We start from the raw sequence: 25,616 nt of genomic DNA on the forward strand, positions 1-25,616 counted from the left end.
GTTCCTCAGTTGCTCTCCCCGCCCTGGGCCTCATCCCCGCCTCCCCCCCACCCTGGGTCAGGTGAGTACCTGACCACAGCAGCCCCGTGAGCATCAGGGACCCAGACGCCACCGTGCTGGGGACAGAGGCCCGCTCCCGCCCTAGAGCGCCAACCTGCTGTGTTCTGTCGTGAGGCAGACATCCAGCCCTGGCTCACTCCTGCTGGAGCGTCAGAGCACCGCGTCCTCGTGTCCTGATCCTGTTCACTGGTGCCACCTTCCTGTCCCTGTCCAGCTCTCTGGCTGGAGCGTGAGCTCCTCGAGGCAAGACACTGTCTCTCACCATTTCCTCTCGTTCTCTTGCTGCATCCTCTCAGCTCTTCCTCGTGTCTGGCACGAGGCAGCTCCTGCCCCGTCCCAGGGGCTCCCGCCACCTGCAGGGACAATGGTTGAAATGATGCTTAATTTCTGAAGGAGCCGCCTGTGGCCTAACAGACTTAAGCCCACCGTCTACTTAATAGTAGATGAGGAAACTGGTATCTAGAGTTGTAAACTAGTGTGGGTTATAATAATAACTTCACTTTTAAGTGGGGTTGAAGCCACTTGAGCACAAAGGGCACATGTCCTCACACTGACGCACTCATGCCCCTACTTATGTTCTCGCACACCTGCACGCTGAGACCGTCGTACCTGAGCGCTTGCGCACTCGCCCTTGTGTGCTTTTACACGCACATGCTAACACACTCGGAGATGCACGTACACACACGTGCATCCCTTGGGGGTGGTGACGACACTCAGGGATGCCAGACTTTCTTCTTCATCAACATTACAATTCCTGCTGTCATGAGGGTAGAGGCGGTGTTATTGCCGCCTTGGTGCAGAGCAGCTAACTGAGGCCATCGAGGGCCTCGTCTTGATGCTGCGCCAGGAGCTACAGATTCCCACACCAAGTGACACTGTCCCCCCGTTCTGAGGCGCAGCATCCATCTCGAGAGAGAAGCATCTCCCGCATTTACGCAGCCCTGCTTGTCCTCACCCGTGATACTCATCCAGGCCATGGGCAGGCAGGGCTCTACCGGGAGGAAGCCCCCTCCGATTCCAGCCGCACTGTTTGTTAGCTGTTTCCAGAACATGCCTCATGTATCTCACCATCCTTGTCCCTGCTGTCCCTCTGCCTGGGACATGCTTCTCTCCCACCTCCCATTTGGTTTTAGAAGCTTCACCAAAGGCCCAAGTCATAGGATGCTTCCCACATGAGGCCCCATCCCGCCTCCCAAATATTCCTCAGCAGGCAGGCCAAGCCTACCTCGCCTGCATTATCATAGCCCTTCCTGCCACCGAGCAGGTGATTTATAATATCTGTTCACACCCCTGTGTTAAGGCACCCATCCGTCCTCGCTCCGTTTCTAGTTGACCGGCATACCCTGCTGTACGTTCACACACCTTGTTGTAAGGACCTTCAGGACGGGGGGACATTTCTGACGTTGCTTCTAGCCCCTGGAGCTCTTAGCACTGCCCTTCGATGTGGGAGACGCCACAAAACGCTTTCGAAAATTCAGTTACATAAAAATATTCAGATGCGAAGTCTATTTGCTACCCCAGTAAGTACGTACATCATTATGTTCCTTTAAACTGTATAATATAAAGCTTGCTGCACTCAATTTTACGTAATGAAATCAAATACAGCACAGAAGGCAGGAATACTTCTTGCCCCATGCTATTGAAAAATAGTCAACAACTTATTTTTCAAAGGGTAGAATTAACCACTGTTACGGTCCATGGAATCAGAAATAACCATTATGATGAAAGTAATCATTTGCAATTGAAAGCAGAAACAGCCATTGTTAAAAAAAAGTTCTGCTTTTATACAGTATTCACTATTTTATTGTTTACAGTTTAGCAGATAAGTTGAACTGACCCATTTGAAAAAAAATCCACCCAAAATCTCAGCTGACAAAGTAAGAGGAGAAAGGAATCTTAGGAGGAAGAGCAGATGGAGGGAGCAAGGCAGGCTGGAAGATGAGCCACAGCCGTCCCGCGGGCCCATGCATCCGATGCCAGGCCTTCTGAGCCTCCCTGGCACCTCACAGCTTGGCTCCAGGTCACTCACCTGGTCGGATGTGGATTCTTATCAGCTCTCACAGCACAACCTAAATGGCCTGCCGCCAAGTGGCCCAAGGGGCCGGGAAGTCAGGCACACAGGATGACCTTGCACTCACTTCCCTGTCTGCTAGACGGTGAGTTCCAGGCCAGCAGGGCGCCGGGCTCAACCTAGAGCCTGGATGGTTACAGGGGCCCACTCAACCTCGGTGGACTAAACATGCTCTCCCCAAGCCATCAAGTAAGTGGTCAGTGACAATCTTGGCCAGTCCAGTTTTTTTTTTCCATTTATTCATTTATTTCAGAGAGAGAGAGTACGCAGGGGGAGAGGGACAGGTGGAGGAGAGAGCAGAGGGAGAGGGACAGGTGGACTCTGCACTGAATGCAGAGCCAGATGTGGGGCTGCATCTCACAATCCTGAGATCCTGACCCGAGCTGAAGTCGAGTCTGATGCTTCACCGATGGAGCCACCCAGGCACCCTTTGACCAGTCCAAATTTTTAAAAAATCTCTGATGCATAGTGGATCATATTAAGGAAGAAATTAGCATGGAGAGGGGGTAAAGTCAGTTTGACCTCGAGCTCTGCCCTGGGACCCTCTGACCCCTCCCTTCCAGGGGCTGGTCTACACTGCCCGGCCTCCAGCCCTCTGGCCATACCTGCCACCCTGGCCAGGGCTTCCTTGTCCTGGCCTCCTCCTCCCAAGGAGAGGATCCTTCAGTGGCCCCAGGAGAATGCCTGTGGGGGCCCTGCTGGGATCAGAGCTCATCTGCACCCTCTGTCGAGCTGCACTGTTGTCCATCCCGAAGGTCGCCCAAGGTCAAGTGTCCGCTCTCCCTACCTCCACTCTCCCTCGAAGCTCCAATGTCCGCATCCAAATCCCTCAGTCCCCAAAGGGGCTCCCCTCCTACGTCTTTTCCACTGATGGTCTAGCCCACCTCTGACTCCTAAGTTTGGCCCCTGGTGACCTTTGAGGACCCCTCTCGCACTCCCCGCCCCTGCAGGCAGCCACTCAGGGTGTCTCTTTTTCATATTCCCTCATCGCCACCCTAGCTCAACCCTTGCTCCAAGATTTTTTAATCCTCCCACCCATGCTTCCTCCCTCTTCCCTCCTTCCCTCCCTTCCCTTCACAGCCATCTAGCACATTCCAGAAGGCTATGTTTCAAAAACACTGCTTGATGGTAACGTAAGTCCTGCCAGCCCTCTGCACACAGAACCACATGCTCCCTGCGGCCTGCAAGCCAGAGAGCCTCTCGTTCCCTCACGCTCTCCTGCCAGGCTTCCCGCGGCTGTCTGCTGACCGCCTGCTCACGTACTGATCGGCCGAGGGCCATGCGGGGCCCCGTGCCCGGCCAGGAAGACCACAGCAGACAGGAGGATGCTCCCGGGTGTGTAATGCAGCCACACGCCGTGTCAGTAGTGCGTAGTAGGTGCTGTGAAGTGGGCACCCATGAAACCACAAGGGGAACCCCGAGGGGGCCTGAGTGCAGGGCAGACCTGGGGGGTGGCCAAGCTGGCCCTTGGAGGCTGTGCGTCAGCCCCGAAGGTCGTTCCGGCCAGGAGCTGTGGTGGGAACACCGAGGAACAGAACGTGGCCATGACCTTAACACGGCTTGCATCCCCAAAGGCCGGGGGTGGCCACCAACGGTTACGCTAAGGGAGCCTGTGGGCCTGTAGAGGCTCCTGGGATGGAGGCAGGGGCAGCCAGAGGACAGAGGGGACCCCAAGAGCAGCATCCTGGCGGCCTGCATGAAGGCTGTGGAGCGGTGGGTGCTGAGGCCGCCGGGCAGCCCAGACCAAAGTAAAGGTGAAGGATGGGGCCAGAGAACGAAGCCGGAATCCTGCACCCCACCTTCCTTCCATGGCCCCCGCTGTCCAAGTCCCTGCACCCTCATGTGCACACCCTGACTTTCCTCTCTCCTCTGCTTCTGCTCCTTCAAGGCCACTCGCCTGGCCTTCGTGCTCCCCACCCTCCAGGTCCTCCCCACCCTCTGGGTCCTCCCCTCAGGGCCCCTGTTTCATGCAGCCCATGTGTGACCCTCCCTCGGTCAGCACGGGGCCGACCACCCAGCCAGTGGGCGGTGTTTGCATTTGGAGTCCGGCTGTGTCCTCCCCAGGGTGAGTCCTCGGTGGCCAAGGGCTGGCCAAGGAGACAGGGCCAGCCACCCAGTGTGGCCGAGGACAAGGGACCAGCTGGGAGGCCAGGTCCACCCGGGGTTCGCCAGCTGCGCCGCTGACCAGCCGGGTGGCTGTGAGATTCCTGGGGCCGCCAGAACAAGCCACCAAAAGTGGGGGCTGAGAGCGACAGAAAGGTATCCTCTCGCAGTTCTGGAGGCCAGGAGGCTGAAGTCAGGAGGCCGCAGCCTGGGAGGGAGGATGTCCCCATGCCTCTCTCCCGATTCCTGGCGGCTCCTGGCAACCCCCGGCACGCCCCGACTTGTCGCCACACGGCTGGTTTCTGCCCCCACCTTCATGGGGCCTCCCCGCTGTGTCTCTGTCTTCTCCTTTTTCTCTAAGGGCCCGTGTCATTGAATTTAGGGCCCACCGTCAATCCAGGATGAGCTCATCTTGAGATCCTTAAAATCCCACCTGCAAAGACCCTTTTCCCGAGGGTGCCGTTCACAGGTACCAGGCTTGAGACTCAGACATACCCTTCGGTGCAACAGCATTCAACCCACTACGGCGACCTTGGGCCCTTAGAATTGCCTTCCTGTTAGTGAAACGGGCTCATGATGCCTGCTCTCAAAAGGATCACTCTAAGTATTAGAGAAAATATAGGATTCAGAAGCAGGGCTCATGGGGTAGGAGAGCATGAGGAGTGTCTGATAATGGGGACAGAGTTTTTCGAGGGGTGATGAAAACATTCTAGAATCAGTGGTGATGTTTGCACACCTCATAGGATGCACTAAAAATCATGGAATTGCATGCTTTAAGAGTGATCTTAGTGGCATGTTGAGACATTTCTGGATAAACTGCTATTTTTATAAAGGAGCCTGGCTCGGGGTGGGGGAGGGGGCAGCGTTTTCATAAATCCTAGCCTCTATTATTACTATTGATGTGCCAGTCACAACCAATATTAAAATCTTTTGTAACAGTTTAACATTTTACCTCTTTTGTCATGCCTCCCGAACCCAGATATGAATTACGTTTGAAACGGGGACCATGGGTGAGATGTGGTCGTGTGCTCTGCCGGAGTCAGCCCAGGGCTTTGCACGTAGTAGGGGACGATGCAAATTTGTCTTGATTGTACATGAGTAGTTCCCATGGAAATTACTTGTTGAAAGTAAGCCCTGCCGTGCCTGCGTGCTCACTAATATCACCGCGATCGCCGTATCCAGCGTATGCGAGGTGGGATATTACTTTTACCCACGGGCTCCCCCAGGAAAGAGCTGGAATTAAATTTCATGCCAACTGCATTTCTAACTTATGATTGGCAGCGTGATATTGGGACCAAAAGTCTTTTTTTCCGAGAAAATTCAATTAGTAATTGAACATGGAGCTAATCCAAATAATTCATATATTCTAATCATTACCTTATTACAGGTAGGCAAAAATCCGTGCGCCACTCTCCTGCTCGCCTGGGAGTAGTAAGAAAAATCGTAATAAGAACAACAACATTAAGCCCTGTTATTGCCTGATGCACCATTGCTTTGGAGATTAAAAACTGAATTTTGAGAAAAACAAAAACTTATCTCGAGGAAATATAGGCCTCCAGAGTTTCCACTTTGAAAGCTAACAAAGTCAATTTAAAATTTTAATAGATTCCTCTTCGTTTATATTGAAGGGGAAAAAAAAACAACAACAACAGGATTTTAAAATTTAAACTAAGGCTGCCGATTTTCAAAGCAGCTCTGTTTCTCTGCCTTTTTTCTTCTCCAACATGATCATCCTCTCAACACAGCACTAGAGGGAGGCAGGAGGGTGGGAGGGTTGAGAGATTCAGGGCTTGGGCACCCAGGTCCCAGCTCTGCCCCAGGCCATCCACTTGCCCTTGACAGTGGGGATAACAGCCAGGGCTACAACCATGCGCAGATCCATTGGGAGAGGAATGCCAGGGGCAGAGCACCATCAGGGGTGGCCCTCATCACCCCCAACCACCCCTTCCTCTTCTCCCTGCATTCACTACTCTCAGCTCACTGCCCGCCAGGATGGCTGGTTCGTTATCCTCTGGATCCTCCTCCTAATCTCCCCCTAGAGAAGGTACCCGAGGTCTTCATTTTCCTGCCCCGCTCTGGCAAGGAGGAAGAACTCCAACTTCAAAGTCTGCTGGATTTAAATTCCGTACTCCGAGATACTTCCAACTCCAAGTTTGCAACTAAATATCTTTGACATTCAGCTTAAATTACACTCTGCTTATCTAGCTTGGGGCCAGCGAGGGCTGTGAGAACATCAAAATTCTACATCTCAGAATCCTTGAATTTTGTGTCCACTGTTGTTTCCAGCAATCTCTAAGGCTAAATGATTAATTATACCCAAGACAGTCCAAAGCAATTATTTAATTAAGCTGTATTCCAGGCTGCCAATTGTTTAGAGCAAAGGGAAAGCCTTCACCCCAGTTTCTCAACATCTGGCCTTTGGATGACTTAAAAGATAAAAGGAGATATGAGAACATTTTTATGACTAAGTAACAATTTCTAAAAATTTTCCATTAAGTAGAAAAACTTTTTCAGTAATTTGTTTCTCATGATTAGAACTTGGTGACATGTTTTACTGTGAGCGTTCAGCTTACTTAAATCTAACACAAAATAGAAAATGTTGCGGTATCAAACGAAATGTTGGTATCATCTTTGTTTTAGGGCAGGAAAGTCAGGTTTGTAGCAAATTCGTATTTTCCCTTCAAGTGTGTTTGTTTTCTGCATTTCCTGGGCCTATTTTTTTTTAAGTACCCTTTCTTACTTTAGGTGATTTAAAATCAACTTTAATAAACAAAAAAATCCCCTCTTACCCATTCCAAACTTAGAAATCTAAGTTTTGTTTCATAAAGAAGTTTTTTAAGGAGACACAAGCCACCTCAACAGAGCTGATGGCCAAAGTCATGTCTGTGGGATCTACTGGGGACACACGAAATTATTTGGGGCACAGGCACCCCAGGCATGTTCTTCCTCTTTCCCATGGCCTATAGCTTCATTAAATAGTGGTGGATATTGGTGGATATCCACTGGTGGATAAAAACAAAACAAAAACAAAAAAACAAAACAACAAAAACTGGTAAACCAGTTGGATAAAAAAGCATTGAGTTGTGAATATTGGTTTACCAGTTGTGTTCAAAATAAATGTTTGATTTATTCAAACCTCTTCCTTCCATACTGTTTGAGTGTTGAAATACTGTCATTCTATTAAAATCTGAGAGTGACTAAATACTCACCTATAAATGGGCCATCAACAAGCCTAGGATGGTGCTTGCTTCGGCAGCACATGTGCTAAAATTGGAACCATAAGCATAGCATGAATGAATGACTCAAATAAACAATAATGAATGACATAGGAACATTTTACAAGGTTCCTCTTTTGGAAAAAAGGCTCAGATTTTCTAAAGAAAACCGATGGAGCAACCAGCTTTTTCAGCTGCCTCTTAAGGACTAAGGCATACTCAAATCCTTGGGTTGATGCAGTACAAATTATGTGTTGGAACTACTGACCTAAACCTGGAGCCCACAGACCTCATCCATAGTCTTGAATCTTCTGAAATTATCTGCAAAATATTGTGGATATATGTACATGCGAATTTTTCTGAGGAGAGTATAAAAGGGTTCATGTCCCAAAAGAAGGTTAAGGTTCACTATGTTAGACGTGTCTGCTTACAGTGTGATGAATCTCACGTGAAAGTGTGATGCATTTCTCTAGTGGAGAGATTGTGGTTAACCTGTAAAGGATGGAAGTCACTGGAAGCTTCCATCATTGCATGGGAAGTCTTAAAGCTGCCAGTTTACTGTTACTCAAATTGCCATTCCTCCAAAGAAAATCCTTCTTTAGACATCAAGAAGAGCCTTTTAAATGAAAGTACTGTATTATCCCGCACTGGAAAAGAGAGAAACATAAACCATCGTGCGGGCCAGTGTTCCCTATCACTTGAAGGAAGCTGACACCCTCTGCTAGCGCTGCTCATTTCCGGGAAGCGGAATGCTGCCTCAGCTCCCTCCTGCCCTGGGAGGTCAGACATGCATTGTGGTCTGTGGCCTGATGCCACCTCTGTCTCTGCAAGGTGGAATGTCTAGCAAATGTGTCTGTTTTTTAAAACAATTTATACTCTTATTCCCAAATCTAAAAATTACTTCAAAGGTTTCTTTCTCTCTTATTGTCATTCCCAGAAGTAGATGTATCATACTGTTGCTCTGTCTCATATCAGGGAGTCGTGAATGGCCAGTATGTGGGCAGATGCGTCATCAAAGCACATGGCCTTCCTGAAATTGTCAGTCTTTGGAATAACATGTTAACAGAAGCCGAATCCATGGACCTTCCCTTATTCATAACCATGAGGACATCTACCATTTAAGTACTCATTTACGGGGGCACCCACCTGGCTCAGTGGTTGAGCATCTGCCTTTAGCTTAGGTCATGATCCGGGGTCCTGAGATCAAGTTCCACATCAGGCTCCCCGCAGGGAGCCTGCTTCTCCCTCTACCTGTGTCTCTGCCTCTCTCTGTGTCTCTCCTGAATAAATAAATAAAATGCATAAATAAATAAAATCTTTAAAAAGAAACAACACTGATTTATGGCCTCCACAGGACATAGCAGCCCTGAGAAAAAAAGGTATCATTATCCCATTTTCCAGATAACGAAACCAAGGTTCAAAGAGGTCAAGGTCACACAGCCAGAACTTACACCCAGACTCCCAAGCTCTGAAGGCCACCCTGCCAGCCTCAGAGCTGGGATGTCTCCTGTAAAGACCAATCTACCTTTAACCAAGTCAGAGCATGGGGCAGGCCTCCACCTTCAAGAAGCAATATCTAATGCTTTGTGCACTTACATTGCTTCCTTTATTCACACATCCTCCATAAATAAGTGTAAGTTGATACTCAACTTTATATCAGAATCCTTTCAAAAAGTTAGGAGACATAGTTGATCGAGCTGAATAATTCACATGCAAGAATTTTCCTTTAAAGAAAAAGATATCCCTTCTGAATCACATCTGCTAACTCAGAAAGAGTTACTTTCTAAGCAGATGAAACATCTCTGCTCTCAGCTCTTTTTCCCAGAAATATGTCTTTGGGAAGTGAAAAATTATAAATCAAAATTAAAAAAAAAAACATAGAGGCTAAACACAGTCTATTCTTTACCGCAGAATATTTGAAACAAAAAAATTCCCAGACTTGTTTTCAAAACATTTGCAAGATGAATCCGCACAAACATATGGCACAGAAATGTCCTTCCCAATTAAAACCTGAGAATATAAGTAAATTGGCCTTTCTCCTTTCATTTCTTCTCTCATTAAGAACAGGGCCTTGACTGTAAATAAGAGATCACCCTTAAAAAAATGTTTTTTTCTTATTTCTTTTTCAACAGGGGACTTATTACATTTGAAAATAACACCTATATCTTGGAACCGATGAAAAACGAAACCAACAAATACAAGCTCTTCCCAGTGGAGAACCTGAAGGGCACCTGGGGATCCTGTGGATCTCATCACAACACGTCTACACTTGCTGCAGAGGACAGGCTCCAGCCACCCTCCCAGATGTGGGCAAGAAGGGTAGGAGGCAATCAAGATCTTGCTTCTGGGCAGTGGGGGCTCTAGCTAGGGGCACCCAGTGCTAGGACAGCTGGAGAAATTTTGCTGTCTGGATGTTGTGTCTGGGGGTTGGAGTCACCCAGTTTATCTGGAGTGGTTGATACCCTGTGTATGCAGAGCATAACCAAATACAGAAACCCCCATCATTGTTTTTGCAAATGTCAGCCTCAGACTCATTAACCCGTGCTGTGTAAAGTCTGGCTCCGAGGCTGACAAAGTCACCAATCATTATGTCATCATCAGTGAGAAGCTCCTGCAGGCCTGGGCCTACACCTGGGGCTGCACCCGACCATTGCACCCACGGTGATAAACAGGATGAGCGTGAACCCTCACCCACCTTTGGGCAACTCTCCCCCCTCAGGAGGAGAAAGACACTATGGAGGCTTCTTCATTGGCGAGCCTGTTTTACAGTTAGGGTCTTCATTATGATTGGCAGAACCTGCCCAGTGTTTGCCCATGGGCCGGCGCAGAGGTGAACGGAGCCGTGGCCACGCAGTTCTGCTGGGGGCCGTTGCTTATCCCAGCCCATGCTGCCGAGGCCTGTCCTTCCTTCCCGGGACAGTCCAAGCCCTCTGTGCTTTCTGGCCACCTGCTCCTGGCTCTGCTCATCAGTGTTTTCTCCTGCTGCCGCCGGGGTGGGAAGAGTCATCACCCGATGGAGTCTAGACCACAGATCTCCCTCCCTGCTAAGCAGATAGAAACACAGGGGGAAAAAAAAAAAAAAGAAAAAGAAACACAGGGGGTCTCTGGTGCAGAATCATGAACCCTCCACCCCAGATGGCTGCGTGACCCTTTTATATCCAGTGTTCTGTGGGTGCCACGGGCCACAGCCGAGCACTCTAGAAAAGGAGTAAGGGTAAGCCACGTTGGCTGGGGGCCCTGACGTTCAGTGAGTACCACCAGGGAGGAAATCCTCCACAACATCCTAATTTTCATCTCTGCCTTTCCTGAAATCGGGATTTCATGGCTCTGATGTCAAATGTGCTGACACTGGGTGGTCGGGGGGACACCTTCTTCCAGTTTCCCCGTAAAAGACAGCACATTTTGTCTTCCCTGACTTGGAGCCTTAGGCTGCTTCACACTCAGCATTTCATAAATATTATTCCTCTTTGTTCACTCCTCGTCATTTCTTCCCCCCGGACCAAACAGTAAACACTATCCCAAATGATTTCTTCTCGTTCGTAAAATTTCCCTCACACCCCTGAAAAAGCCCCCCTAACCTTCACTTTCATGACATTCATTCTTCCTGCCCTGGTGCCTTCTGCCTGCGTGACCCTCACGTCCTCTATTTCTTTGTATGCTCGCACGATTTTCTGCGGCAGGTGCTGGCCACCTCTTCCCCCCCACACCCCCCATCACATGGAAGGGAAAGGACCGCCGTCCAGGCCGGTGACCCGCCTTGACTCCAATACTCGGTAGTGGAGACTGAACTGAACCCCAAGAGGCAGAGCTGGAAAATTAACCCCCCTCACGCACCCGTGAACAGCGGCTCAAGGGTTTTCCTCCCGCTTTCCACCACCCCCTGCACCGCCACCAGCACCCATCTTAGGGTGACGGATTTAAGGGCTGGCATCACAAAGACTCTTCAAACACTCTCTCCTTGGATTCCAACCTCGGAGAAGAGGCGATTAAGCCCTAGTAGCTTTTCCAGTCACAAACAAGGAGGACGTCCGCATCTTGTTTTCGAGGCGCTTTGCTTTGAGCCCCTCGTTGAACACACGTTATCCACGTTGTGAGATTGATGACTTGACAGTTTCAACGACCCTCAACGCGTGCACCGTTTCACGTGGAAGTGCGAGCTTGGTCTCTCCTGGCCAGCCGCAATTTATTTCCTTAACTAAGCTCCTGGACTTCTAGAACTCAGAACCCTAACTTCCAGTCATTCTGCCTTGTAGAGAACAGCTGAAGACCCCAAAACCCGAATAACCCTGTTGTTTTGTTGATCATGCACATCGGGGTGGAAATGAATCTCTCCATTTAAAAGGGAAGGCAAAAAAATAAAAATAAGGGAAGACAGTAGCTCCGTCCTCCACATTTTTCTCTAGAAAACAGTTGTGATTGTTTTCAAGGAAGAGAAAACGTGACATAAAGTCCATCTACCTAATGAAAACGATTCGAAACGTCATTTTCAAGTAAGGGGACTGCTCGGGGGGCCGGAACCGTGGACCCCGCGGCTTGGGGTGGCGTCTCGGGAGAGCGTGAAAGAGGCACATTCACCTTACATGCCGCTGACCTGCCTCACTTCCCCCAGCCGATTTCTTACTCAAAACCCCAAACAGAACAAGCCCCCAATCGATGTGACTGCAGCCAGCTCCTCTTGTTTATGCAACGCGGCAAGTGCGCTTCGCGCCCAGCTCCTGCCCCCGCTAAACGCTCGCTAGTGCAAAGATGGGCTCGCAGGCTGAGATCGTTCTGCAGATCCCCGCGTTTTTCCCTCCCAGAGCAGCAGGGATAAATCAGTGCTCGGGGTACGCACCGGCCGTAATACGGGCTTGAGTTTGAGCTTGAGTTTGTCATTTTTACCAGGCTCTACGTTAGATGTTGGCGGGGACCGAGCCGCCCCTGCCAGGCGCCTGCAGCCACGTGGCCTCGCAGCGGGACCTTCCCCCCGCGGGGTTGGAGCCTGGCGCTCGGCCGCGGCCGTGTCCCTCCGTGTCCATCCCCGAGCCCGGCCAGGGCCACACTAACCCCAGCGCGGGCCTGAGCAAGCTGTAGGCCAAGGCTCGGGCCCCTCCGCCTCGGGACAGAAAATGTCACATAATTCATCCCAGAGGCAGATGTGAATTACGCTCAGATTATCCTTTCCTGGGGGACGCGGTGTCGCTCTCTTCGATCGGTGGGTTGTCGTGAGTCAACTGTAAGAGGCAGCACGGGCCGTCGCTCAGGCCGCTGGGCTGCTCGGAGCCGCCTGGATGTGGGCCCGGGCCGCTGCCTTTGGCTTCTAGAAAGCCTCTCCAGGTTGCGTGGGGTCCGGTGGCAGTAGAAGCAGCAAGAGGCACGGAGAACTGTTGAATATCAGCGTGTCGGGACCCAGGGGACCTCACTGATCACAGCAGCTGACCTAACCCCGCTCCGACACAACCAGATCCCATCGGTGGAAAGCCGCGGGTGCCTCTCTGGCCCTGAGACCTGAGCTCTCCGCATCCCTCTCCGTGAGCTTAGGATCCAAGTTCTCCATCTGTGGATTCCTACTGGGACTCAAATCCATTGAAACTGCAGATAAGTAAATAACAGATCTCAGTGGTGCCACTGGCCTTGTGGCCTCCACCTCGGTATCTCACGGTTGCCCCTGGTTGCCCCTGAGCCCATTCCCTGAGCCCATTCCCCTGGCTGATTGTCTCTCTTGCCGGCTCCTCCTGCAGCCCACCCATCGGCCAAGCCCCAGGGGCTGTCTCCCACGCGGGTGTGATCGCTGTGCTTCACCCTCTCGAGAATCAGTGTCACCATGGTAGAGAAGACCTGGCACAGCAGGGGACCAGGGCTCAGCTTATAAATATTCACGAAGTGGCCTCAGAGTCCAGGCGTGAGCCAACATGACCCTGTTTTACTCAGAGGAAGATCACACTTTTGATTTATTGAATTTGCTGACCTTGCCACCTACGGAGACATTGGCCCCGGCTTCACTGTTATTGTTCTTTTGTCATTGGTTGTATCACACCCAACTGGAATCCATTTGCCGAGCTCCATGGTTACTGTCCCACGTTGTCACCAGCAATCTCCTGGCTTCCACCCCAGTCTTCCCGTAACCCATTCTCCCAGCAGCCAGAGTGACATTTTTAAAACCCACATGCCAGGGTCTCCCTGTTGCTCTCAGGTCACTAGATTACCCTTCAGCCTCCTTGCCGTGGTCTTTGCCCCGTCCACCGCTCATCCACGCTCTTCCCTCCTGCTCGAGACCATGTGGCCATCCTGCCTGTTGCCGTGACACTCCGCGGTCTCCCAGCCTCGGAACTTCTGCTGCTGGTATTCCATCTGTCTGAACACCGTTCCCTGCACACACACCGACTTCTCATGCCTCAGCTCACAGCTGCCTTCGTCACACGCCCCCCTCTTTATCCTCCTTGCAGAACGCCATGTGTCCCTACTGTTGCCCCTTCTACAGACTAAACTTTAGTTTTGCTAGTTTTTGTTGTTGTTGTTACCCTGTCTCCTAACCCCTCCTGGAATGTAAGCCTCATGGGCCTGCGACCTTGGGTTTCTTGTCCAGCCCTACCTCCCCAGCACCCGACATAGTGCCCAACACAGAGAGCGACAGTAGATATTTGTGGGGTGAGCAAATGATACACACATAGTCTGGCCCAGTGGAGGGAGGAGATACGATAAGCGTTTATTGAAACTCTAATCTCAGCTTGCTTTTCCGACTTGAGTTGGGTTGGGTTTAGGTCCCCCGTGCCAGAGCTCTTGCTTCACCATGTCGGGGGATATTCTTTCTGTCTCTGGGAACTTGGCTGTGATGACTTCGAGAGGCCCAGGAACTGGTTCCCTCTTGAGCAAGACTCAGAGAACGCCTCGGTCTCCACCTTGGAACAGAGACCGTTGGGCCATTCTCCGAGGCTCATGTGCCTATCTGTTTGGGGAAGGGCTTTTGTTTATAATCCCAAAAATGAAAATTCAATCAAGCAACCAGTTTCAAATGTTGCTCTGCATATCAAAAATTTTAAATATGATTTTTTTTTTTAACCGGACAGCCCAGATAGGTCGAAATCATGTGGAGGTAATTTAAGCCTCTCTGTGTGCCGCTGATGGAAGAATGAATGTTCGCGGCCATGAGCCGGCCACTCCCCCACGGCTTTTTATTATTATGTGGTTAGGCTTCTCTCTGAGCTTGCATTTCTCTGAATTCATGAGAAAATTTGGACTTCTCTGAAAACTGCAGAGACAGGAAAATTGTGTTCATGTGTTTGTTTTCATTATCTGGAATTGTGTATTTTCTAAATGATGATCCAAGGCCACTCGGAAAAATCCCCTGGTCATTTATTTCACCCCTTCGTGGTCTGAAAGGTGTAAATGTCTAAACAACCAAGGCCCTTTCTGTGAGTTTTTCAATGGGAGATTAATTAGTTGGGGTTTTTTTTTTCTTTTTTCTGTCCCGCAGCTGTATGTTCTTCTATATGATTAGCTGAATCTGTGATTAATCAGGGAGTCGTGGGGGAAACAGGCTTCTGCTTCTTTCACACCTCAGTAAGGAAAAGGTGCAAGATCTCCACCCCTTCCAAAGGTGTCTCATTTGGGGGCACACCAGCGGGTACCACTGGGGCTAATCTCTCTTCCTTTATGAGTACATAGTTATCACGATGAAACACACCCGTAACACAGTCACCAAGCCTGACCCTTTTTTTTTTTTTTTTGCTTGTAACGTTGTCAAAGTATGAGAAATTATACCTTGCCCGGTGTTTGATTTTTCCCTTCTCCATAAGGTTTCCAGATTTCTTGAGGGATCCCTAAATTCATGAATCAGCACAGCTGGGCGGCGAGCAGGAACACTGCTATGATACAAACATTTTTCTTGTAAAAATCTGTTTGGAAGATCCCGGACTGATGGGGATTTGTTTTATAAAAGATGTTTCCCTCTGGATTATGTGACTGGAAAGCTGATTCAAAGCATGCCTTGGTCATCTTTGCTTTTTGTCTGAAAGCGTGGTCGGAGCATGAGAGTCTCAAACGCAAAGCAGCGTCCTTAATGCGGAAAGCAGCCCATCGGCTGCGGGGACCAAACCCACCTCAACCCCCGTTCCCTCCAACCGCATTTTATTGCAGAAACAGAAGGCTTTGTTTTCTGTTTTTAATGTTTGCTTTTTGAGACCACCCTCCATGAATTGCTCTTTTTCTCCTGAAAAAATGCCTTTGGGATTCTCCCAGTAATTCATGGAAGAGTGCAAATGCTTTTTGAGGAAACTTGATTAAAACGTAGCCCACTTCAGAGGCTGCCTTTATTTCAGAGGGAGTTCTGCGTCTTCTCCATCCCTCCCCTCGATGCACAGTTTCCATATTTCTCTCAACCCTTTCACTCCCTGCAAATCCCCTGCTCCGTGGTATACAGTTCAGTCTTTTTCTTTTTCCTCAACACTGTTTCTTTCTATTCTATTTTGTTGTTGTTGTTCCTTCCTGGTTTTACTCCTAGCACCTCTTCCTCAACCGACTCTGTTCCATTTATCAGCTTGGCTGTTCCGTGTTCTCCAGGCTTTTACATTGTCCTTTGCTTCTAAGTTGTTTTTTTTTTTTTCTTTTTTCTTTTTTTACATGATCAGCCACAAGAAATCAGCTGCTGGCAAAGGACTATGTAGTGTTTCCTCCAGAAGGGTTATGCAGTCCCTGCTCAAAATATATTCTCTTTCACTTTTCTCAAATCCCCAAACTAGACCATAAAGGGGGAGGCAACACACATGAGACACTGAGTTCCATCATCCTCTGAGTGACCTTCACATGTGCTACTACATACAGCCCAAAACAAACGGCCGTCACCCAGCTCCTGTTCCAGAGAGTGCCTTGGTTTTGCTTGTTTGTGTGCATGTTTCATTTAGATGTAATGGTCTTGACTCATTCCAATTCCACCATCAGTGATTCAGCAAACAGGCTGGATTCCTCTTTAGAGGAATTGCCCACATGGAAATGGAAACCAGTCACTCACGTGGAAAAGGTTTTACAGAGGTCACTGGGGTGGGAAGTGAACTTCTAGAGGGAACAGAGGTGGCACCGGTGGTGGCGGTGAGGATAGTCTGACCTTAGGTAAAGTCCTTGGGTCCAGAGATACTGACAGTGTTCTGGAAGCCCCGGAGAGGTGTTAAGGGAAATTAAATCCATCTTTACTCTTGGCAGCGTAAAAGAGAGACCCTCAAGATGACCAAATACGTAGAGCTGGTTATCGTAGCAGACAACCGGGAGGTAAGAACTTTTCCAAACTTCTCAGTACAATTGGTTTAAAAAAAAAAAAAAATAGGGAGGGGCACCTGGGTGGCTCGGGGGTTGAGCATCTGCGTTTGGCTCAGGGCATGATCTTGGGGTCCTGGGATCAAGTCCCCCATGGGGCTCCCCGCAGGGAGCCTGCTTCTCCCTCTGCCTGTGTCTCTGCCTCTCTCTCTGTGTGTGTGTCATGAATAAATACATAAAATCTTTTTTAAAAAGTAGGGAAAAGAAAATGTTTAGCAAGTTATTACTTGCTTTGATTAACCTCATTTTCGATGAGCCCTTAAAAGCATTGCCAACAACCCATTGAAAAAGTGGTTTTCTGGTATTATAAAGCATAAAATATTACAAATGTATCTGATACTACAAAATAAAAGCAAGGGCTGCAGGAAAAGCAGAGCTACTCTGCTGAGCTCTCTGAATGCAGTTATTTGGGGGAAATGGCAGACGGCCTTAGGATGTATTCTAAAACATTTTGGGGAAAAGTTTGGTTTAAAATTGTCCGATATGTCCCAAACCAAAATGAATTGGAGAATGTAGACTGCAGGGACGCAGCAGAAAACCCCTACCTTCTGAAATCTGCTTTGATGCTACGTTAGTCTTTTATTATTATTATTAGTTTCCAATTTGCTGTTTCTAGATGATCTTCTCTGCATTCATTCCTTGCCTCCCTCCACTCCATGTTATGAATTAGCTGACTTTTTCTCACAAACTCACTCCATACCTATGAATGAAACAGGCTTGATGGTTTCTCAGAGAACCGTTCCCCTGCAGGAAGGTCAGATTAGAGGGGACGTGGGGAGCTCGTTAACTTTTCTCCCTTCTCCTCTGCGCTGTTTGACTTGTTGCCATGAGCTTCTATAACCTTTACTGTTTAATTTTTAAAAACAAATATAAAGGAAATTTCTGAGGAAGTTAAAATCAAGTTGATGATATGAAGAATGGCTTTGGACTGCCTTCTAGTTGTCTGTTTTCTCTGCCAAAACATGTCACGGCCTCCATCATTTATGAGGCTGGAAAAATCGCAGAAGTTACTGTCTTATGAACACTTGGCTTGGGCAAATTTCAGGGAGTTTCAGAAAGTCCCCAGATGGGGAAATTACTCGTCAGGATGGGAACTCATTTCACCGTAAACCATGGAGGGTCCCGGGTGTTTTGTGAAGCCCAAGACTTCATGTTTCCAGGAGCTGGGAAGAGGAGATTTGATTGATACTCTTGCCATTATTAATGCTGACATTTAAAATTATTAAGTTTCAGAGGCAAGGAAAAGATCTGGAAAAAGTTAAGCAGCGATTAATAGAGATCGCTAATCACGTTGACAAGGTAAGTTCTTTTCGGGGGTAATTAAGTCACTCAAAGCATGTAAATGTTTAGAAATGAGGTGGAGGGAATGCAGCACATCTAGTCTGACTTGGCAGGGAGACCCGGTTCTGCCTCTAGTCCTGGGCTGGAACACGGACTTCCCTTTCCTCTGAGCACACAATTCTTGTCTTGGAGCAGCTACAGGAGATGCCAACCCACGCACGCTGTCTGGACTGCGGTGGCCTTGGTCACATCTCCCTCCAGGCTCTCTTCTGGCCAGAGTCCCAGTGTGAGGGGGTCTCAGACTCCCCAGTTAGAGCCAGAGCCCCAGCGGGATGCATCTGACCCCCTGGAGAACTCTCAAGAGGGCTTTCACCCAGGTCTCCTTGGGTTGTGCCCGCGGTCCCCCTGAGGGCAAGCTGTCATTTATAAGTGACACGCGGGCTCCACAGTCCTGAGACACAGAAACTGGCTTTCCATTCAATCAGCCATTGTAAATTGCTCACCAAGAACCAGGAGATTGGGCGCTCACCCTGGGCAAAGATGATCCAGACCCGGAGGAAACCCTAGAAGTCTGGTCTAATCCCGGGGGTATGTGCTCAGCAACACATGCCTGTTCACCAGGAGAGGGTGAGCCTGTCTCAGCACCTGCCCTGCAGCGCACCTGCAGAACAGAGCTATCAAGCTGTCTGGGCTGGCGGCTCTCAGTCTAAAACAGGGCTTCTCTTGGGGATCCCTGGGTGGCTCAGCGGCTTAGCGCCTGCCTTCAGCTCAGGACATGATCCTGGAGTCCCAAGATCGAGTCCCACGTCGGTATCCCTGCATGGAGCCTGCTTCTCCCTCTGCCTGTGTCTCTGCCTCTCTCTCACTCTGTGTCTCATAAATAAATAAATAACATCTTTAAAATTTTTTTTAATTTTAAAAATTTTTCAGAAATTAAAAAAATAAAAAATAAATAAAACAGGGCTTCTCATACTTGCCTGCACCTTGGAGTTGCCTGGAAGCTTTCAAAGGCATTGATGCCTGGGTATCTTGGCAATTGGGTAGTTAAAGAACCATGTACCTCAGGAAAGACCTGATGGATGCCAGGAAGTTTGCCAGCCTGGCTGTGCTTGTGTTTCTGGCCAGAGCTGAACTGCTAAGCACACATCTGCGGCCACCCCCAGCACACCCTGAAGACCGTGCTGGGGGTACCCAGGCTCCTCCAGTTGCTCTGTGCCTCCAGGTCGGCTAACTGATGAGCCCTGGACTCTGGCAGGTATTCAGAAGTTGAGCTTTGCCTCTCTCCAAGTGGGAGTGTCTGGACCCCAAAACAGGGGCTGTTCCAGTGGCAACTTCCTCATTTGCAGAGATCTTGGCTCTCCTTGGCCATTCTAAATTAATAACTGCTTGGCTGGCTGGGTTGGCCTGAAAGGAAGAGGGAGAGGGACATCCCAGGCTCAAAGACCAGAAAGCGATTCCGTACAAAGGTGACGTTCTGAAGCGTCCAGGAAATCCTCACAGAAAGCATGTGAGCTGCTCATAGCTGGAGGCTAAGCCTGTACCTAAGAACTCCAAGGTCCTGATGCACCTGCAGGGCCGAGCAGTAGAGGTGTGGGATGCCCCAAGCTTTGCCTCTTTACCCTTTCTCCTCCTGTCTGTCCCACTTCTCATCCATTAAGAAGGTCGCACCAGCTGCAGATTCGTCAGCACAGACCCTCTGTGACCTGCTTCTGAAAGGGCTCATCTTCTGTGCATGATGTAATTTCCTCAGGTCTTTCCCTCTCATGGGACACTTCTCTTCTCCTGAGCTCGTTGCCTAAAGGGTACATGTTCTCACGTCACACCCCACAGAGTCTGCTCTTTCATTCCACCCATTGTTTCAGACCCACTTCTTCCAGAAAGGCTTCCTTGAGCCCTCAGCACAGCACCCTGTGAACTTCCTGTTTGCACCCTTCCCTGGTAGTTCGCTCTGTGGGAGTGAACAGTCACAAGGACTAAGTATCTGCAGCCTTGAGCCTCCTGCTGACCCCTGAGCATGTGGGGGCCAAGGGCAAGGGCATCCTAATCCTTGTTCTTAGTGCCAATGCCAACCTTGACATGCAACAAGAGCCAAGCAAATGCTTGCTGTGTTCGTGGGCAAATTGATGCCGCCACTCTCATTGCACCCAACCACATTCTGGGGTGCATGGACCAGGCAGGTGGCTGCCAGGCTCCCGGCCAGCTTCTCTCTGGGCCTGGGGTCACAGTGGTTCATCTTGGAAAGGAGTCTGAGCACTCACACCCTTGGAAGGGTGGCTGTACTACTTCCTGGTTTAAGACCTGGGTGCCAGGGCCAGTCTGTCTGCGTCCCCACGCCAGCCACCCAGTCATGACTTGATCCCTTGCCTGATCCCTCCGTATCTCAGGGTCCCTGAGTATACAACGGGGATTAATGCTAGTTCTTGGCTCACTGAGCTGATGTGCAGACTACTGGAGCTGCAGCATGGCAAGTCCTCAGCACTGTGCCCAGGACGTAGTAAATGCCCACGGCGTGTTCGCTGTGGTTGTTGTTATCAGCAGCCGGGGAAGAGCGATCCCAACGGGCAGGACAGAGATGGTGTATGATGACTTAGGGGGAGTAGCACGCATGACAGTTGCTCAGTGGCACCAATTTGGAGAGGAAGGACCGTGTGTTATATCCTGACATGTGGAGTCTGTTGTAAAGATGTGACCTGAGAGAGCTAATAAACGGAAATTATAACCCGTCATTCTATGAAAAGCTCCTTGGTTGGCAAGCACCAAAGCTAGCTGTGAGCAACAATAATAGTCCTTTACAGACCTTAGTTACCCCTTCCACAGAACCCTTGTCAGAAGCCCACACAGGGTCCCCTTCACAGATGACCGCCCTGAAGCACACACAGGGCATCTGGCTCTGAGGTTATGGCTTAGTGAGCTGGTGTGGACGTTGGCTCTGGACCACCTACATTTCTGCCTCCTGACCACCCTTACCTTTGTGCCTTACACCGAGGAAGATATGATCTGTCAAAAGGCAGCACTGAGACACAGGCAGTCAGAGTCCCAGAAGAGTCCAGAAACTTCATTCTGCCCAGGAAGCCTAGGCTGGGAGCTTGCAAGTCCATAGCACAGACTAAGCAATTCTTGATTAAAAACAAGCTGTTGGGCAGATTTTTGGTCATAGAATTGTCTCATTAACTTATTAACGTAATGCCCGTAGTTGTTATCTGCTTGAATCCCAGTCAGACCATGGCAGCCAGTTTACGTTGTGTGATGTAGTTCATGTTCCAATCATAGTCTTGTGCTAACCTAATGCTCAGCAGATGACTGCGGGGAGATTGGTGGGGGAAGCGATGAGCTTCCTTGGGTCAGATGCTCAAACGTGAGGACTTTATTGCCCTGTAGCTCACCACAGTGGAATGGGGTTCAAGCATCAAATGTGGAGCTTCTGTGACTTTTGTTACTCATTGTCCCAGAGGCTTGTAGCATAAATGGGACTGCTCACATCTGGAGCTTGACTCTGGCTGCTACCACCAGCCACATCAGCCACATCTTTCTCCTTGGCTACCTGGAGTATCAGAAAATGAGGACTTTCCCATCATGTACCACGTCACACCTCGTGGGTATTGGAGGACTTTATAGCCAGCCCCGCGATCCCATGTACTCACCCCCTGGGCCCTGAGCATAGAGCCATCTCCCTGTCAAAACCCACATGGGGAGGCAGCAAGGTAGTTGGAGACAATGGGTAGTTCTTCCCTCCACCCTGACCAGTCATCTTGTCCTGGACAAAACTATCCCTGAGCCATTAGAAGAGTTGCTCTTCCTTCCTCTGCCCCAGGATGATATGCTCGTGGAGAAAGGGCTGTAGGTTGAAGTCAGGAGTATATAAAGATGGGAGACAGATGGCAATGAGAAGACCTGCTTTGGTGGTGTCACCTGAAGCTTTATTTCACAAGCCTCCAAAAGAGGAGCTTCCGTTAGAAGATCTTCCCTGTGACACTGCTGATGGGCTAGCTTCTGGCTGTGAGGAGGATGGTCATTGAAGCTCCAGGAGGGCTCTGTGGATGCCTTTAGTATTCTGGAAGATACCGAAGTGTTCATCTAATTAAAGCCTTCTAGGTTGATTATAAGTGACCGAATGTGATAGTGTCAGCCAAGTCTGAGTCTTTGCTGAAAAATTAATACAGATTCATTTTCAGTAACTCATAGGTAGGACATTTTGCTTAGAAGGAACAAATTATTGTCCTTGGCAGAGTGTCTGAAAGATCCTAATTCCTTCATTGTTTCTCCCGCAATAGTTATTAACTGGCAGTCTTAACTCCTTTAGCGACAATACACATCTATATGCACATTTTAAATCACCAGCAAACCGTGTGAAATGTGTGCTTCCATACAAAATAAGGTCAGACATCAAAAAGCCTATTAACTTTGGCATCTAACTGGTCAACAACATTGGAAACCCAGTTAGCACATCACTTTGCATCAGACACCGCAAATACTTCTCCAATTCTAATGCCGCAGGGACAGGGGAGCACAGAGATATTTTTCTCACCCATGTCAGTGATGTTCCAAACATGCACATATGTTCTACTCTGCATTTTAAGTTGTCATGACTGTGAACCCCCAGAGGGTGCCTGTCTTCATCAGTTTTACAGACCACTGAACATTCGGATAGTGCTGGTGGGTGTGGAGGTGTGGAATGACATCGACAAATGCTCTATAAGTCAGGACCCATTCACAAGCCTCCATGAATTTCTGGACTGGAGAAAGATGAAGCTTCTACCTCGCAAATCGCATGACAATGCCCAGCTAATCAGGTACAGCGTTCGTTGTCTCTTCTTTGCTTAGAGAAAGAATGACCTCAGCAGCCCTCTCTCCTCTTAGCTTCACCCAGTCCGCGGAGCTGTGCACCTCTCTACAGAGCACTCCGACTTGTACAGGGGTGTTTCTCAGCTCACACCAGTGGGGCACGTGTCATCCTTGACTAGATTGGGGGTCTATTGGGAAAGTCTCCCTTTGAACCCCCTAGGAATCCTATCCCTCTAGGAGATGTCCTATTTTCTTTTTCCATCACCTGGACGCTTTCCCTTTTGCAAATTTTTCTAGTCTTTGTCTTGATATAAAATTGTCCTGAGTAGACTATTCTTTTTTAAAAAAACTCATTTTCTTTCATTATTAGTGAAAAATGTTTATGCAAGATGTGAGGATGATGCATTAGGATGATTATTTCCAGATGCCTGGAGAAAGGAAATGTTCATTCCTCCTCCTGTTTTGCTATGACTCTGGTTTTCTAGATCAGAGGACCCCAGCAGTCTGCATTCTTTCAATCAGTGTGCATTGAGCACCAGTCAGGAAGCAAGTATGTTTTAGGTGCTTTGAACATAACAATGACCAGCACTATAGGCCTCCCTGCTCTCCAGAGTCCCCAGTCTGCAGGAAGAAGGCAACAATAGTACTGTCATGAAGATAATAAAATGAGAGAAAGCACAGCTATAACATAACATAATATATTGGGAAGATATTCAGACACATTTATATTTAAAAGAAAAAAATATTTTCATAATCTAAATTGGTAAGGAGTAGATTTTATCATCTACGTTGGTAAGGAGTAGATTATATTCGATTAGATATAATAAATTATATCTAGTTTCTTCGAACTTTATAGAAAGTTAAAAACCATTCTTACCCCATCCTCATTTTAAAAAATGCCTACATATGAACTAAGGCTGTTGGCATTCCCTGATAATTTACTTTGGCCATTTTCACAGGGTTGTTTGTTTTTTTTCCCGCCTTGGATATTTGTGGTTGCCTCATATTTTATGCATTGATTAATCCTGAACTACTAAAAATACATTTCAAATATTTTGAATCAGAGTAGTTTGTTTTTTTTTTTTTTCCCAAAAGGAGTCTGTCCAACTTAAATATCTGGAAATAAATTAGCCTCTTATATAACTTTATCATTTATATACATATATAATTGTATCTGTTAAAATGGTCTGTATAGATGTAAATATAAAAGCTGTAACCCCAACTACTGTACGTATGAGTATGACAGGATGGATGGATGGATGGATGGATGGATGGATGGATGGATGGATGGATACGTACATACATACACAGATGAGGTTTTATATATACTTACTCCCTTTTGCCAGTTGAACACTGACAAAATAACTAACTTTTCAAGCAGTGTGTGGATACTCTGTGTATGTACATGGCCAAGATAACATAAGTAAGTCATTTAAAGGAGATTCCCTTAAAGAAGATTCAGCAAATACGAACAATGTTTAATTTTTAATGTATGGGGGTCAGATTTACAGCACTTGTATTAAACAGGCTTCATATCATTAGACTCCTTGATCGAGTTAATTCACATAAGGGAAAGCCTGCACCTAAGCCACAACATCCCCTGCTGGAACCTTCCTCCCAGGGTATGGAGGCTTTGTCAGTGCTTATTCTACACTGGCTCCAGAGGATCAATCATTTTTCTGCCGACTTCATTTTTGCCAGTACATTAACAGATACTTTGAAGAGTTTGGGTTTCTGGCCTAATGGTAATGTTACACAGGAAGCAAAACTCAGCTACAAAATAAAGTCTAGTAAACCACTGCATGCATTTCATTTAGTTACCAGTGATTCTCTGTGACTCTTCTCAGCACTTCCATCAGCAGATGTTGTTTCAAAGGAACAGCTCCCTCTGATCCATAGGAAATAGGCAGGATACAACGTATAGGTACAAAGGTCATGACTGGTCATGGTCTGAGTCTTGCAAACAAAAATCTGAGAAGATTGTGGGACCACAAATACAAAACATATATTTAAAGGAACTGAGGATACAAATCACCTGTAAACACACCCTCACGTGGCTCTTCATTTTTGCATGTTGCTCTTGCTCTTCTCTTTGGAATGCCGGAATGGCCAAAATAATTTCAAATGTTAGGAAATGTCCTCATTCTGTATTAATTTAAGACAGTTTTTTGTTTAATTTCCCAGTGGGGTTTATTTCCAAGGGACGACCATTGGCATGGCACCAATCATGAGCATGTGCACTGCAGAGCAGTCGGGAGGAATCGTCATGGTAAGTCAAGAGCACCAAGGAGCTAGGGTGCCTGGGTGGCTGAGTTGGTGAACCATCTGCCTTCAGCTCAGATTGTGATCCCAGGGTCCTGGGATCGAGCCCCTCATCAGGCTCTCTGCTTAGCAAGGAGTCTGCTTCTCCCTCTTCCTCTGCCTGCCATCCTCCCTACTCATGTGCTCACTTTCTCTCTCTCTCTCTCAAATAAATCTTTAAAAATTTAAAAAAAAATTTAAAAAAGCACCAAGGAGCTGATGGCAATGTTCCTCCCATTTCCCTTGATTTCTCAGGGCAGCTCTACTTTTATTGGACTTTGTAAAATTAGACCATTTTCTTTCATGCTTCTTGGATGTAATTCTACCTTTATCTAGCTCTATTTATGGTCTTATATATCCCATAATATTTTGGGGACTGTTTATTAAAAAAAAAACTACTTCAAGTCATACACAGGTAAGGTGAGTGTATAAAAATAACTCAGTGAAAACCCATCTGCCCTTTTTATGGAGAAAAAATTTCAGCTGGGATTTGGTCAAAGCATTCCAATCCCAGACTC

The 25,616-nt window shown here is 48.1% G+C and overlaps 1 protein-coding gene across 1 annotated transcript in view; it reads left to right on the forward strand.

Annotated features, from left to right (window-relative positions):
* ADAM12 (ADAM metallopeptidase domain 12) overlaps positions 1 to 25,616 on the forward strand; it is a 331,885-nt gene that overhangs the window by 226,711 nt on the left and 79,558 nt on the right. Inside the window, exons 6-10 of the mRNA XM_077877237.1 lie at positions 9,582 to 9,768; positions 16,624 to 16,689; positions 17,962 to 18,033; positions 22,636 to 22,805; positions 24,982 to 25,066. Of these exons, the coding sequence (XP_077733363.1) occupies positions 9,582 to 9,768; positions 16,624 to 16,689; positions 17,962 to 18,033; positions 22,636 to 22,805; positions 24,982 to 25,066 (580 nt within the window). The remainder of the gene's footprint in view (positions 1 to 9,581; positions 9,769 to 16,623; positions 16,690 to 17,961; positions 18,034 to 22,635; positions 22,806 to 24,981; positions 25,067 to 25,616) is intronic.

This window comes from Canis aureus, chromosome 29, assembly GCF_053574225.1.
Source record: "Canis aureus isolate CA01 chromosome 29, VMU_Caureus_v.1.0, whole genome shotgun sequence".
Classification (NCBI taxonomy): domain Eukaryota; kingdom Metazoa; phylum Chordata; class Mammalia; order Carnivora; family Canidae; genus Canis; species Canis aureus.